A 15,560-nucleotide genomic window follows, 5' to 3' on the forward strand; every position below is an offset into this window, starting at 1 on the left:
ACAGAAGAGCTGCCAGGGGGATAAATAGAAGAGAGAGTGTTCATTAGTCAACGGAGAGCAGAACCCACTTCTTCCTCCGAAATCCCAAACTTGTATATGGAAAGGATTTTTTGACAGTTGAGCTATTAGTAAGCCATTCTGTTTTCCTGCTTTTGTCGTAAGCTGCTCTGATTGTGTGTATAGAAATCTATTCAAGAAAGGAATTATTCAAGTACCGGTAATTCCAGAATGCAATTCTGGGCTGCATCAATAGGAGTATAGCATCTAGATCAAGGGAAGTAATAGTGCCACTGTATTCTGCTCTGGTCAGACCTCACCTGGAGTACTTTGTCCAGTTCTGGGCACCACAGTTCAAGAAGGACACTGACAAACTGGAACGTGTCCAGAGGAGGGCAACCAAAATAGTCAAAGGCCTGGAAACGATGCCTTATGAGGAACGGCTAAGGGAGCTGGGCATGTTTAGCCTGGAGAAGAGGAGGTTAAGGGGTGATATGATAGCCATGTTCAAATATATAAAAGGATGTCACATAGAGGAGGGAGAAAGGTTGTTTTCTCCAGAGTGTCCAGAGAAGCGGACACGGAGCAATGGTTCCAAACTACAAGAAAGAAGATTCCACCTAAACATTAGGAAGAACTTCCTGACAGTAAGAGCTGTTTGACAGTGGGATTTGCTGCCAAGGAGTGTGGTGGAGTCTCCTTCTTTGGAGGTCTTTAAGCAGAGGCTTGACAACCATATGTCAGGAGTGCTCTGATGGTGTTTCCTGCTTGGCAGGGGGTTGGACTCGATGGCCCTTGTGGTCTCTTCCAACTCTATGATTCTATGATCTGAAGAAGTGTGCATGCACACGAAAGTTCATACCAAGAACAAGCTTAGTTGCTCTCTAAGCTGCTACTGGACATTTATATATATATATATATATATATATATATATATATATATATATATATATAGTTCTACTGTGTAGAAATTGTGATGTATAAAATTCTATTTCTTTTAACTCCCCCCCCCTTTTTTTTTTTTGTTTCAGCTCTGACCGGCTGGTAGAAGAGACAATAAGGTAAGACCCAGGCTACCACCTCATACCCGTCTTTTTTCTAAGCTCATGCATTTTGCACTTACCTGCTTGTAGAATCAGACTTGCAAGGCTCACCCCTCCCTGCTTCAGAGTTTAGCCTCTATACAATTTCTGAGGAGTCCTAATGCCAGCCATCAACCAGCCACCTCACTTCTGGTGGGTGCAGAGATCGATGGAGATAGTTTTCTAATCCATATAGCTGCCCACTAAATTTCTTATACAACTGGAGTAATTTTTCCACTGGGGTTTTAGGGTAATAGTTATACCTATGGCTGTGTCAACCAGAACATTGTCAACCAGAACATTGTGCTATCAAGCTACTTTCCCAGGTACTTAATTGCCTAAGAGCCGCTGATTGACTATCTCTCCCACTCCCCCCAAAAAGAAGACATTTGCCCCCACAATAACCAGGATAGTGGAACGTTTTGTAGATCTTTTCTAAGTCACTGACGTATCAAAATAAAAAAGGAAAAATTAAATACTGCCACCAGCCACTTGACACTTTTAGTCATAACTTTTCTTTAAAAAGCAACATCGACGTAGTTCAACAAAATAAACATTGTTAGGGGGGTTGGACTAAATGACCTTTGAGTCCTTGTTACTTTGACAAATTGACTTCACTGCTTGCCTTGGGTGGGAGGCAAAGCCAGTGTTTGCTTTCCAAAGCTCTTCATTCTGGACTCTGTTCTTCAGACCTCCTGTTTTATTTCTGAACGTTCATTTATTATCTTATAAATGCACAGTGTCATGTCACGTGATGCCTTCAGCACTGCTGGGCAGCCGAAAGGCAATTTGAGGGTGTTTTAAATATAGATTAGCAGCAGCTGCCGGAGAGGGGCAGAGGTGTTTGCAAAGTTGTGAGAGGTAGCTCCCCTCTTTACTCAGACTATCACCTTCTGTTTTGAGTTTTCGTTGCCTTTTCAATTTGCAGCCTACTTACATTACACACACACACACACACACACTCTCTCTCTCTCTCTCTCTCTTATTTAGCAGCATGGCTGCCTCCAGTTGTGAAGGCAGTGCATAGCCATCATAGCTCATAGCCATTGATAGCCCTCTCCCTCTGTGAATTTGTGCAGTCGTCTTTCATGGCCATCACTGCCTCCTGTGACAGTGAGTTCCACAGTTTAACTCCATGCTCTGTGAAGAAGGGCTTTTTTTTTTAACCTTTCCTGAATCTTCCAACATTCAGCTTCATTGGATGAGAGAGAGGGAGGGAAACTTTCATGTCCTCGTTTCAGGTGTGGCTTCTGCAAAACACCCTGTGAGAACAAAGCCCATGTTTTTGTTCTCTTCTCTCCCTCCCCCCCCCCCCCCCGGTTTTCTTCACTGTAATTGCAAACATTTGTGTATCTGATTAATTGGTGGTAGCGCGGCTGCTGCTGTTGCTTGAGGGAATTGTACCCACTAGGAATTCGCCCGTCTCTTAATTAGCTTCTTGTCTGTCATCACCCAGTGGGAGCACGTGAGGTGATGCAGAGCCTGAGCGGCGTTGAGTTACGGCTGCTTGGGTGACTGGAGCATGGTTGGCTCCCTGGCCTTCCTGGTGCATTTCCATCATCTGTTTAAGGCGGATGGTAATCTGGGGAGTGGAGAGCAGGAGGAGACTGGAGATCTGCCCCAGGAGTCTTCCACAGGTCCCGAGGAGATTTGCGACAGAGCCCTTAGAGAAGGGCCATAGCTCAGTGGTAAGAGCTCGGCACGGCGAAGGTCCCAGGTTCAGTCCCTGTCGGCATCTAGAACGCCAGAAATCCTGCAGAGCTGCTGCCAGTCTGTGTAGACAATACTGAGATAGATGGGCCAGTGGTCTGGCGCAGGATAAGGCAGCTTGCTGTGTTCCTGTTTAAACTATCCCTTTCTTTAGAATCATGAGAACTGGAATCATAGCTCATTTTTAGGGAAAGAAGCATAGCTTAGTGGTACACAGCCTGCTTTGCAGAGCTAGAGCTGGGAATGTCTGAGGTCCTGGAGAGCTGCTGCCAGTCAACGCGGACAATACTGAGCTTAGATAGGCTGAAGGTCTGACTTAGTATAAGACAGCCTTTAATTTAGAACCATGAGGACTTGAACCTTGTTTTGCTTTTAGTGCAAGACCCATAGTTCAGGGGTCAACTGTGCTGTGTGCTGTGGACACAGAATCTCCTGGGTTCAATCCCTGACAGGTAGAGCTTGTTAAGACTCCCTTCCTGAAACCCTGAGGAGCCGTTCCCTTTCAGGGTGGACACCACTGGGCTTAGAAGGACCGATGAGCTGACTGGATGAGAAAGCTTCACCTGTTCCTCTGAGATCTGTTGTCTTGCAGGAATTTGGGGAAGACCGCTCAATCCATCCTAGTGAGATAAATTTACTTTCAAATTATTGCACGTGTGAAATTCAGCTCCAGCATCCTAAACAAACGTTTCCCCTTCCTTCCCTCCCTCCCTCACTTTTCTCTTGCATTGCCAACTCCGTGGAAAAGAGCAGTTTTGGAAGTGCTTTCTCTTGCAAAACCATGTCCTCATTCTCCCCTCCCTCCCTCCTTCCTCCCTTCCCCTTTGTTATGTCAGCTTTCCCTGAAATGAAGTAAAACGAATGACCGGTTACGCTCCATGCGCCACCTAAATGAAGCAGAAATTCCTGTGCGCCATCATCAAGAAAGGCTCCTCGCTGCCTCCTCCAGAGTTTTATGACTGCTGGGGGATTTTTGAAGGGAGGAGCACTCTTCGTTGTGGCTCTGTTTAGCTGCAAACCCCGAGAAAATTGGAGGGGTTTGGAGGGGTGATCTCTCTCAGCTCTTCAGGCTACATTAAACCTCCTCCTGAAAATTGGAGAAGGATGTACCAGGGTGTGGCATTTAGCAGAGTGACCTAGTGAGAGAATTCTGTTAGCTCTGGGCAACAGCCCGAGTGGTTCAACTCTCCCCACCCACCCCAGTTATATTCAGCAGTGACTGGCGCCATTGAGACTGGTGGGACGGAAGTCAGGGATGCCAACAGTGGGCTGTGCCAGAGGTAACAAGGGGCAACACAGAGGAGGAAGAGGAGGGAGCTGGTGGGCAAGGTCAGCCCCAGAGGGTTGGTTGTAAGTAAAGAGGCAGTCAAGTGTGGGGCTGGCTGAAGGCAAGAAGAATCACCTTGGTGGGGCAGTGCCCCAGTTGCCCTCAGTAGCTACGATACGATAATCTTTATCCCATACAGAACAACGAAATTGAAAAAAATCTACATCAGACATTCAGAAACCAACAAGCCTGCTATCCCAGCCTGGTTAGACCCCTAAAAACTCTAATACCCCATGATTAAATACAATATACTCCCGTAGAGACTACCTTACACTGCGTTTAAAACCGAAATCGCATTTGGATAGAAACTGTTTCTCAGGCGGCTAGTCCTAGTCTTAATAACCCTGTACCTTCTTCCAGAAGGCAGAAGCTGAAAGAGATCATTTCCAGGATGCGCACTATCCTGCACTCTCTCTGCAGCTCTCTTATGGCACCTGGAAGCATAGATTTGATCCAAGGTGGGAAGAGTGCACCTAGTTATTATCTCTGCAGTCTTTACAACCCTGGACAGCATTGTTTTTCCCCTGACTGTGCAGCTCCCAAACCAGTTTCTACTGCACACACAAACAGAGGTATTTCATGGTCAAATGCAGGTGTGGAAGGTTTAGTGCGTAACACTAGCATGTCAGGCAGGAGGGACATTGCCAGCCTTAACTTGGAGGTGCCACTGGGGATTATAGAATCGTAGAATTGTAGAGTTGGAAGGCACCCCGAGGGTCATCCAGTCCAACCCCCCTGCAAGGCAGGAATCTCAATTAAAGCATCCAAGAGAGATGGCCATCCGACCTCTGCTTAAACACTTCCAAGGAAGGAGAGTCCGCCACCTCCCAAGGGAGACCGTTCCACTGTCAAACAGCTCTAAGTGTCATAAAGTTCTTCCTGACGATTAGTTGGAATCTCCTTTCTTGTAACTTGAAGCCACTGGTTCAAGTCTTATCCTTCGGAGTGGAGAAACCAGGCTTGCCCCATCCTCCATGTGAGTCCTTCAGATAGCTGAAGATGGCTCTCCTATCTCCTCTCAGTCTCCTCTTTTCCAGGCTAAAAAGGTAAAGGTAAAGGTACCCCTGCCCGTACGGGCCGGTCTTGACAGACTCTGGGGTTGTGCGCCCATCTCACTTAAGAGGCCAGGGGCCAGCGCTGTCCGGAGACACTTCCGGGTCACGTGGCCAGCGTGACATCGCTGCTCTGGCGAGCCAGAGCCGCACACGGAAACGCCGTTTACCTTCCCGCTGGTAAGCGGTCCCTATTTATCTACTTGCACCCGGAGGTGCTTTCGAACTGCTAGGTTGGCAGGCGCTGGGACCGAGCAGCGGGAGCGCACCCCGCCGCAGGGATTCGAACCGCCGACCTTTCGATCGGCAAGCCCTAGGCGCTGAGGCTTTAACCCACAGCGCCACCTGCGTCCCCTCTTTTCCAGGCTAAACATCCCCAACTCCCTCAACCGTTCCTCCTTAGGCTTGGTTTCCAGGCCCACGGCCGTCCTGGTCGCCCTCCTCTGCCCACCTTCCAGCCTGTCAACATCCTTCTTAATTGTGGTAGGCAGAACTGGAATCCCTACTCCAGGTGTGGTTTGACCAAGGCAGAACAGAGTGGGACTATTACTTCCCTTGATTGGAGCACTTTGCTTCTGGGGACGCAGCCTAACACGCCAAGCAGGGGCTCTGTGCTGGTACTTACTCACTGGCCCTTGGAGTTCGCCCCCTCCTCCTCCCACTGCCTCCCCCAGCGGAAAAACTCAGCCCCTTTCTGCTGCTCTGAAACCGTTTTGCAAGGTTGGTGCTGGAGAAGGCGGTTCTGCTGCTCCAAGCATCTCACTGGAGGTTTTTAAGCAGCTGTCGGAAAAGGTTCCTTTCAAGCTTCTCTTCCTTAATGGTGTCCCCCCCCCTTTCCCTCTCTCTCCTTTTTAATGCAACAGAAAAGCATCTGGCAGCCTCCCTGCCCCCCCCCCCGCCAGCTGAAGCGAGGGGAGCGCTTGCGGCGGCCTTTGCAGCGAGCGAGCCTGAGATGTATTTAACATTAGCGCTTGGCTCAGGGCCCTCCCACCCGCACGGCTGGCTGGCAGGGCGTCGTGGGGTTGCCTCTGCAAGCCCCCAAACCCAGCCCTGTGCAGATCGGGGGCCGCTCAGTTGCCCAGGGTAAGGATCGTGGTTCTGGACAACAACAATTATGCATTTCTTGGGCAGAAAACGGCAGCTCCCTTGCTCAGGGAAACCCTTTCCAGATGAGGGCCACATCCAGTCCTGGGCAACCATCTGAGGGCCACACGCCTGTGGTGGGCGGGGCTAGATGTGGAAGTGGGTGGAGCAACAGATGCAATTCTGTAATTCTTGTAATTCTTCAGTAGGCTGGTTTCTTCACACCACTTGCCCCTCTCTTGGAAAAGGGCCATAGCTTTCCAGGTTCAGTCCCCAGCATCTCCCAAGTTTAAACTATCTCCTGCTTGGAACCCTGGAGAGCTGCTGCCAGCCAGTGTAGACAACTCTGAGCTGGATGGACCCAGTGATTTCACTCAGTATAAGGCAGCTTCCTATGATTCTATACTCCATCTGCAAAAGTCAGAAGCATCAGAGTGAATTTTCTGCTTTAGGATGCAAATAATTTAGTCTAGTCATGCTCTCCCCTTGATGAAAGTTTATGTTTTACCTATAAATGCAGAAATGTCACACCACGTCTCCCTGGCAAGACCTGTGCTCAGTTCTGGGGCTTTTTGAATATTCCCTTGAGGGAAGACTTCTCTGTAAAAAAAATTTTTAGTGTCCCTACATGGGCTGCCGCAAATCCATATTGGCCAGCAGAACAAACCTTTATTATTTGTATGCTCAGTAGGCAGAAAAGATAATGCTTTGGATTTCTGGTGAAAGGAAAACCTTATGAGGTGGGTTCCTTTATAGCTCAGGTCAAAAAGATAACGCAGGGAAGCTGAATAAATTTTTCCTCCAGGGAGAAAGTAGGTAGGGAGAATTCCTCCCTCCCCCCTCACAATACTAGAACCCCAGAAAGTCACACATTGAAACTGAATGCTGGGAGATTCAAGGGAGACGAAGGAAGGACTTTGTCACAGAATGCATGGGTAAACTGTGGAACTCACTGCCACAAGAGGTGATGATCAGCAAGCTGGACGGTTTTAAAAGGGGATGGGGGGGATTCATGGTGGATCAGGCTATGAATGGCTACTGACTATGATGGCTACGCTCCCTCTCTGCCAGAGGCAGTATTCCGCTGTATCTCAGTCTGAGACTCATAAACAGGGAGCATGCTGTTGCATGGTCTGATCCAGCAGCCAAGCTCTTCTGGTTTTCTTACATAAAGAAGGTGGATACTTAGGCTGGGAAGTGTTATCGTCTGAGTGGAGGTTTTCATTAGCCAATCACATAAATCACTTGCTGTCATTCACCAATTACGTAAAGCCAATTATGGTTGTTTATTTCACGGCAGTGCAAAGTTTCTCTGACTTTCTAAGTCGGGCCATAGCTCCGTGGCAGAGCAGCCGCCTTGCATGCAGAAATCCCCAGCTAAGGCTGGGGAGACCAGGCCTGAAACCCTGGGCAGACACTGCCAGTCAGTGCAGACAGTGCTAGGTGGAACACATAAAGCTCTCCTTTTGCATTGGAAGGACCATAGCTCAGCGGCATAGAGCATCTGCTTTGCACACAGAAGGCCCCAGATTCAATGCCCAGCATCTTCGAGCAGGACTGGAAAGATCCTCTGCCTGAAACCCTTGAGAGCCTCTTTAAGTCAAGTGTGGACAATACTGAGCTAGATGGACGAATGAGTCTGACTTGGAATGAGGCAGCTTCTTGCACCTGATACTCTCTTAGCAACAAATCCACCCAGGTTTTGCTGTGTCCCTGGGTTCACAGGAAATGCACTTTCCAGTGCTACAGAGCAGCATAACAAACCTTTCTTTCTCCCTCTTGCTCCCTGTGTTGCAGAATTTCCTTCCTTCCTGTCTCCCATTTTTATTTTCTCGTTTTCACCCCTTTTCCTTCTGCTTCCTGTGCATTTGCTGGCCGCTCCTCCAGCTTTGAGGATCCCCTTTTGAATCCCTTTCTTTGCCACACCACAGAAGGAGAAGACTTTCTGCTTCTTTGTTTTCCTTCCTCCGTCCCCTGCTCGCCTGATCTTCAAAAGAGGGCTCCCATGAGTGCCAGCGGGTTGCCTCTCTTTCCCCTTGGGCCTGGGTAGCTGTGGAAACAAACACCGATTTGCCGTGCTGCGTATACAGAGGTTCCCATTTTTAAAAACACATACAAAAACCCAACAACCTCCTATACACCTGCCTTGGGGTTTGCCCCAACTTAAAGGCCGCATCTTAACATGGCTAAGCACTTCCGAAACAAAGCAAACCTCAAGAAATAAGAGAGAGCAGGATTCAGCAAAGTGATTCTTCCCCATCCCTGTAGGGCCCGGGTTCAAACCCCAGCAGCATCTCAAGGTAGGCCTGGTGAGAAAGACTCCCTGCCTGAAAGCATGGAGAGCTGCTGCCAGCCAGTGCAGACAACCCTGGGTGGGATAGGCCAATGGTCTGGCTCAGTATAAGGCAGCTTCCTCTGTTTGTATCTCCCTCTCCGCTCCTGATTAGCTTTTGTGTTGCCCAGTCTGTCCGCAAGTTGTGCTTCGCACGACCTCTCCCCACAGCAACCAGGGCTGGCTTTGACACCCTCATGCACAACTCCCTGTCACTCAGCAAAGTGCCTTCTCACTGTCATCATCCCCAGCTGCCACCGCCTCTCTCCTTCCCTATTGTGGCCGCCCCCTGCTTGCTTGCTTTCACTTGCTTGCTTGCTTGCTTGCATCCTTAAAACATTCTAGGTTCTGAGTCGCTTATGGTCTTCTCTTCACCCTCTGTGGTCCCTCCTCTTGTCATAAGCAGCAGACTTTAGACCGCTTCCAACTTTGAAAAAGAAACGCCTTCATGGAGCTTTAAACACGAGACGGTACCTGCTGTGGGGCCTTCTGCTGGTTTTAACAGCTATCCCCTCTGTTTAGGAAACCCCGGGATCCAAGTGGGTCCTTGGGATCTCTAGCAGAAGCATTTCCTATGCACCCTCATCAAATGACAACTCCCAGAATTCTTTGGGGAGCGGGAAACCATGATGGTTGAAACCGTATTCAGCTTGTACTTGTCAACATGCTTCCACTTGCATCCATACATATATATATGTGGCAGCTTTTTGTTATATCAGATTGCAAGTTCTTTGGGGTACCAGTGACATTACCTTTCTTTCCTTTTCTCTCTCTCTCTGCTCACCCACCTCCTTTCCAGCATTGCCATGGCAACGAAAGAAAACATGACCTCTCAACGAGGGATGATGAAGTCCATACAGAGCAAGATGAACACTTTGGCCAGTATCCTTTCAAAGAAAGCCGGTTCTGCTTTCAAACATCCCCACGTTGCAATTCACTGCAATTCACTTACTTGCACGTAGCAAGACTCTTGTTCTGCCGGGTGAAATAACTCAAACTTGGGTTTCTGTTCCTGCCAGATTATTTAACGCATGAATCTGAGCAGTGCCCCAGGCGAGGGTTAAAGGCACAGAAGGGGAACTGGGTGGCAAAGTATGAGCCAAGACATTGATCCAGCAAGGTGCACACCACCCCTGCGGGGCGGGCACCAGCCTGAGCATGGCATAGAACAGGCACCTTTACTCTGGGCAAGCAAATGGTGACTCCTGGGCTGGGCATGTGAGGTTTGTTCATCATGGCTTTGGCACCCCCATGTCCTTGAGATGGAGTCGCCACCTCAGTATCCAACTTGCTCTCAAGGAGGCTGCTTACTTGCAGAAGGGGCTGACAGCAACAGGGGGGGAGGGCCTTTGGGAGGGCCAGGCTAGAGGTGTCCAATATCACGGGGTGTGGGGGGTCACCTCTCTGACCCCGCTGCTTGAACCTTCCCCAGGGTCGGGCTCCTCTTGATGACTGGCACTGCCCCGATTTCACCCCTCTCTCATGCTGCCCAGACTCCGCCTGCCCCTCTGCCAATTCGTCTAGCTCCAGATCCCCACTCTCTCCAACCCATCTCCACAGGGATCGTGAGAATTCTCCTTTGACACCCCCCCCCCGCCTTTGGAGGAAGCATTCTAAAGGACAAGCAAACTTTTCCAACAAACACCAAAGGAAATTGCTTCGGTCAGCCTTTGCAAGCTCCCATGGTTGACCACGAAACTATTAATCTCAGGGTTGTGGGTTCGAATCCTGTGTTGGGCAAAAGATTCCTGCAATGCAGGAGGTTGGGCTGGATGAGGCTTGTGGTGCCTTCCAACTGATTCTACGATCAGCCTTTGTCAGCACAGCCATGTTTTAGACTACAACCCCCATCAGCCCTAGCTGGAACAGCCGTATTTTGGACTCCAGTCCCCATCATCCCCTGATGAAGCGACCATGTTTTGGACCCCATCAGCCCCAGCTGGCACTTCCAGGCTAATGGGAGTTATAGTCCAAGTCCTGGGGGGGGGCAAGGTTGGCAGAGTCTTCTGCAGGGGTTTCTTCCATCTGCCTCTCCCTCCCTTTCCTGCAGCCAACCGGAAGATTGCTGCAACTTCAGTGCATCCCCCAGGCTGCTCTCGTTCCTGTCCTGGTCTGTGTGTCTCCCCACCCACCCTGACTCGTTCTCCTTGTTCCTCTTCGCTCCCCAAGCCTAAGAACAAAGCTTTTGCTGGGGCGCCTTCAGTGCCTCCCTTGCATGAGCCCAAAGAAAAGGCATTAAGCCTCATTTGATTAGACAGATCACATTCCCAAAGATGCGCAGCTTGATGAACCGTAAATTTCATTCAGGCTTCTCTTTTTCTTTCCCCGTTCCTTCGTCCTGTCCCCCCCCTCCAGCATCGGGCACAAACAAAGCGACATTGGCTATTAGCATTGCCCTTAAAATATTATTGGGGAAGGAGGTATAAGACCCGCAGAAGGTGCAGCCTTTTCCGGTGCTTCTGATCAGCAGGGAAAGCTGCGAAACCATTGCTGTCAACTCCAACTGCCCCCTCATAGGCAAGGCCCAGAGCAAAGGAGATTCCCCAAGCCCTGCATCCTTGCTGCGTGACATGCAAGGGAATCTAGGAAGGCAGGGATGGAGAGAGACAGGTGGCCCTCCGGACATCATTAGCCTACAGCTCCCAGCAGCCCCATTGCGGCAGGTGGCAGGGCATGATGGGAGTTGTAGTACCGCAAGATCCGGAGGGCCACAGCCACTCCGCATCCCCATTTAAGGAGGAGGAGTTGGAAGAATCCCTCTCTGTGCATCAAGCACAGGGACACCTGTGGTCCCACAGATGCTGTCAGACTCCCAACTCCCCTTGTCCCCTGCATGGCTGGTGGCAGAGCATGATGGGTGTTGTAGTCTAATGGCATCTTTCCTGTCCCCTTCATAAGGGCACTGTTGCTCTTCCCTATGGGGAAAGCCATGTCTATTAAGGGTGTTTATAATGCTTTTCCCTTGCACTGGAAGTAAACCACTGGGGCACATTTTCTTTTTCTTCTTTTTGCACCCTGATTCCCTGGCCTACGTATGTTCAGTATATGCTATCTTACTTTCTCTCCCTCCCTCCCTCCTTCTCCCCCCGCCCCCCCTCGGTTAGTTGTTATGGTCTCTAAACAATTATCTAAAGCAACTAAGCTCCCTCTGTATCACAAACTAAGCCAGTCATTTAGGAAGATTAAATACTAGGATTCTGCATAATTGTGAGCATTAAGCTTCCTCACCCCCCTTCTCATTATTGCTCCCCCCTTTTCTTTTATTCTGACGACAAAAAAACAATTGCAGTCCCACTAATAAGCTGTTAAGCGGTTAAAGCCACATGTCTCTCCTTAATCTCAGCAGTTGGGGACTTTTCCTTCCCCTCTTTGATGACTAATGATCTTGGGGACAGGGTTCTGACATGTTCCCTTCCCCTTCTCCCCTCCCTTATGCTCTGCTCATATTAAAAATTCAAATCTTCATGGATTGGGTTGGGGAACCTCAGACCCTTGGGGGCTGAATGCGGCCCCCTCCAAGCCTCTCTGCCTGCCCCCCATGATTCTCCCCAAGCCATGCCATTCACCAGCCCTGCTTTACACTCTCTTTGAGGTGAAGGAAGAAAGGGTGGGAGATGCTGGCCACCCCATTGATCTGCCCCTCCCCACCCCATGTATCCAGTTCCTAAAATCCTTCTGAATCAAAAAGGGCCCTTCTGTGATTGAGTATCTGCACTGGTTGGATTTCTGCTCATCGTAGAGCTTTTGAAAGCATGGCTGCCTGTCCAGGGGAGGGGAGGAAGTGGGTAGCTTCAGGGCAAGATGGGGAGCCTCTGGCCTTCAGACCTCTCATCCCTTCCCTTGCCACACCTCCTCTCCTCAGGCCACACCCCTCTCTGCCCCTCCTTCTCTCCCTCCCTTGAGAGTTTCTGGCTGCCTGGAAATGTGTCCCTGAACTGGCCATGCCTCTTTGCTTGCCTGCATGGAGGACGGAGAGAGGGGTAGATGCGCCTGAATATCAAAGCCATGAATGTTTATGTGGCTGGAGGTTTTTAAGCAGAGGTCGAGTAGCCATCTGGCAGGGCATCTTCAGCTGCAACTCCCGCATTGCAGGGGGTTGGTCTAGATGGCCTTTGGGGGGTCCCTTCCAATTCTATGTTTCCTCCAGGCGTGGACACTGAGGTCCAGTAGCCTTGCAAGGGGCCACGGGGAGGGAGTGGAAAGGAACACTCAGGGCACGCTCCCTGGACAAAATGCATTCCTTGGCGCAATGATCACCTTAACTCTGCTCCCCCCAAAAAAGACCGGTTTCCAGCTGTCAACAGCCTGATCCAGCGGATCAACTTCCGCAAGCGGCGGGACTCCCTCATCCTGGGCGGCGTTATCGGGATCTGCACCATCCTCTTGTTACTCTACGCTTTCCATTGACGAGACACTTTGCACAGAGACTTCTGAGCTTGGAGGGGGGGTGTCCATTGCCTAGTCTGGGAGGGACAGGCAGGCAAAGACTGTTGGAGTGCCCCCCCTCTGGTGAAATCGAAGCCGAGGGTCACGCAGAGAGGAGGGCGGCATGGGGGGGTCACGCTCCCTCTCTCTGAGGCCGGCCACAACCCCCAGAGGTGTCTCCCCCTTCATCTCTTTTCAGTTATGGTTGTACTCAAAACATGTGCATTAATGCTTCCCTTCTTTTGAAAAAAACACACATATGCGTAGGCTCAAGGTGAGTTAACCTGCGTGACAACGCTGCCACCTTTAGTGTCACCTAGGACCATATTTTGGTGGGGTTGGGACCCAAAAAAGATCCATCACCAATTTTCTCAAACCCACCTGCCCATAAAATGTCGAGTCAAGCCTTTCTCAAATGTTTTGAGATCTTGAGATGGCTTCAAGCCAGCATGTGCTGGTTTTATTATGAATACAGCTTGAAGACATCTGGTTTCTTTAAAAATATATATATATAATAATTCTAGCCTGGTCCAGCCGTTCGATTGTTCCTGCGTTACTTTGAGCCGCCGCCTGCCTCTTGGAGATCCCTGCGAGAGATCCAGTTGCTTGGCTCCCTTTTCACAGCACACCAATCTGTGCATGTTCAGGAGGGATTCCTGGTGGATTTAAGGAAGAGGGGGAGATCCTCTGGGGGTGGGGCGAGGGATATAAAATCCCCTTTTTGGAGAAAGGGACTTTTGAGAGCGACCAAAGCCTATCATCTTGACTCATATCTCTGGCCAGGGCTTCACATAGGGCCCGTTTTTTTTTAAAAAAAATCTATTTTAATTTAGATGGAAAGCTATTCTAAACATTGTTTTCTACTGTAATGTATGTGGCATTCTTTTTTGGGGGGGCGGGGAGAAGGCACAGTCAGAGCATGAGGGGAACACATAAGGGCCATCATGTTTGACGTGGAGAAGGGCTTTGTGTGTTGTTGGAATCTCTCTTCATAAAACTGTTGAGATATAGATGGCCATGCTCCTATTTAAAGGACTTAAGAATGAGAGAGACACACGTCCTTTCGGATCTTGCAACGTTGTGGGGAGGGTGGGATGGCTGCAGATGCATTCATTTTTATGTCTTTTCTGTCCTCACCGGCATGAATCAGTCTTCTCTTCAGATGTCACCTTCGCACACCAGAAAAGAAATCAGATTGTGAGCTCTCTTCTCCTGGGCTTCCTAACCTGTCCTAAAGCAGCCTGCTCCTGTTCTAACAACAGACACTGGATTTCCAGGGGTTTGGGGTTTTTTAAAAAAGAAAAATAGGTTTAAAAAATTACCAAATTGTTGTGGCAGCCTCTCCAGACTCAGACAAGAGATCGCCGTTTTTCATAGAAGCAAATGCGGATTCCGTGTTCCGCCCATTCTTTTAGCGAAAGTGGGGAGTCGGACTAGAGCAGCCTGTGGCAGCCTGGTGCCCTTCCTTCCAGGTGTTCTGGACTATGGCACGCCATCGAAACATTTGGATGCACCAGGTTGGCAAAGGCTGATCAAGAGACTTTGCATCAGTCACTGCTTTAACTTAGAGGCTTCCAAGTGACCTGTTTCTGGGCCCAGCAAAGACCATATCCCGTTCACCTTGTGCAAAAAGCAACAACACCCAAACCTGAACCATTGGAATTAATATATGATCTGTTTAGATGGACTCAGAAAATTGTCGTTTTACAGATGCTCCAAATTCCTTGAGCTGATTTAACTGTTGATCCTGTTTGGGTTTTGAAGGCGTTTAACCGTTAGTGCTGATCTCCTTAAACAAAAAAATTACAGGGTTTATATCCTTTGCCTACAAGGAGCGGACAGATGGTTGATAGTAGAGAAATATCTTCGGATCCATACAAACTGTTGACTTGGGAAATGGCGAAGGGGAAGATTAAAGGGCAGTTAAGTGGATTTGCTATCAAATTTCTGCAACCAGAGTTGGAAAGGATGGCCCCTGGATTCTCTCTTATTTTCTTCTGTACTTCTTGGCCACATGTCGACGGTGGTTGTACTCTGCTGAGATGGGAAGGAATGGGTTGCTTTCTGTAGCTGGCAAAGTAATAAGTTAAGCACTATCCTAAATAAAATCCATTTATTTAATCTTAGAATTGTTAGTTCTTTTCCCCCTCCCTGAGATTCAGCGGAAGACTATTTGGAGCGTACCTCGTGGGGAGGTAGGAGCAGTGGAGAAGGAGATACAGAACCGATGTCTTTCAGCTAGAGAGGGTGCCCAGACATCAGTATGTAACAGAATGTTCCATGTTTCAGAATACACACAGAGACTTCCTGCCTGTGGAAAGCTAGCTCGTATTAAATCCTTGATCCTCTAGTTTTCAATGTGCAGGGTGGTTTGTTACTTCTTAAATGTGGGGAGCCATTGAAAAGAACGAAAACGAGTTCCCCGGCTGAAATCTGTACTGGTACACACTCCTACAGGATCTGTGCTGTGCGATTTTGCCAGACGTATCGTTTGGCTCATGGAAAACTGACTATGCATTGTCAGCTGTGGGTTTGAAGGAAATGGTTTTTAG

At 49.2% G+C, this 15,560-nt stretch overlaps 1 protein-coding gene across 3 annotated transcripts in view; it reads left to right on the forward strand.

Annotated features, from left to right (window-relative positions):
- GOSR1 (golgi SNAP receptor complex member 1) overlaps positions 1-15,137 on the forward strand; it is a 50,733-nt gene extending 35,596 nt beyond the window's left edge. For 2 of the 3 annotated variants that reach the window (XM_079955874.1, XM_079955875.1), the window contains exons 7-9: positions 1,029-1,058; positions 9,383-9,465; positions 12,866-15,137. In XM_079955874.1, coding sequence (XP_079812000.1) covers positions 1,029-1,058; positions 9,383-9,465; positions 12,866-12,990 — 238 coding nt within the window. In that variant the 3' untranslated portion in view covers positions 12,991-15,137. Of the gene's footprint in view, positions 1-1,028; positions 1,059-3,542; positions 3,682-9,382; positions 9,466-12,865 lie in introns of those variants that run through there. The other variant, XM_079955876.1, reaches the window with a different exon arrangement.
- The last annotated feature ends 423 nt before the right edge of the window (positions 15,138-15,560 follow it).

The sequence above is a fragment of the Podarcis cretensis genome, assembly GCF_951804945.1.
Source record: "Podarcis cretensis genome assembly, chromosome: 15".
NCBI lineage: Eukaryota > Metazoa > Chordata > Lepidosauria > Squamata > Lacertidae > Podarcis > Podarcis cretensis.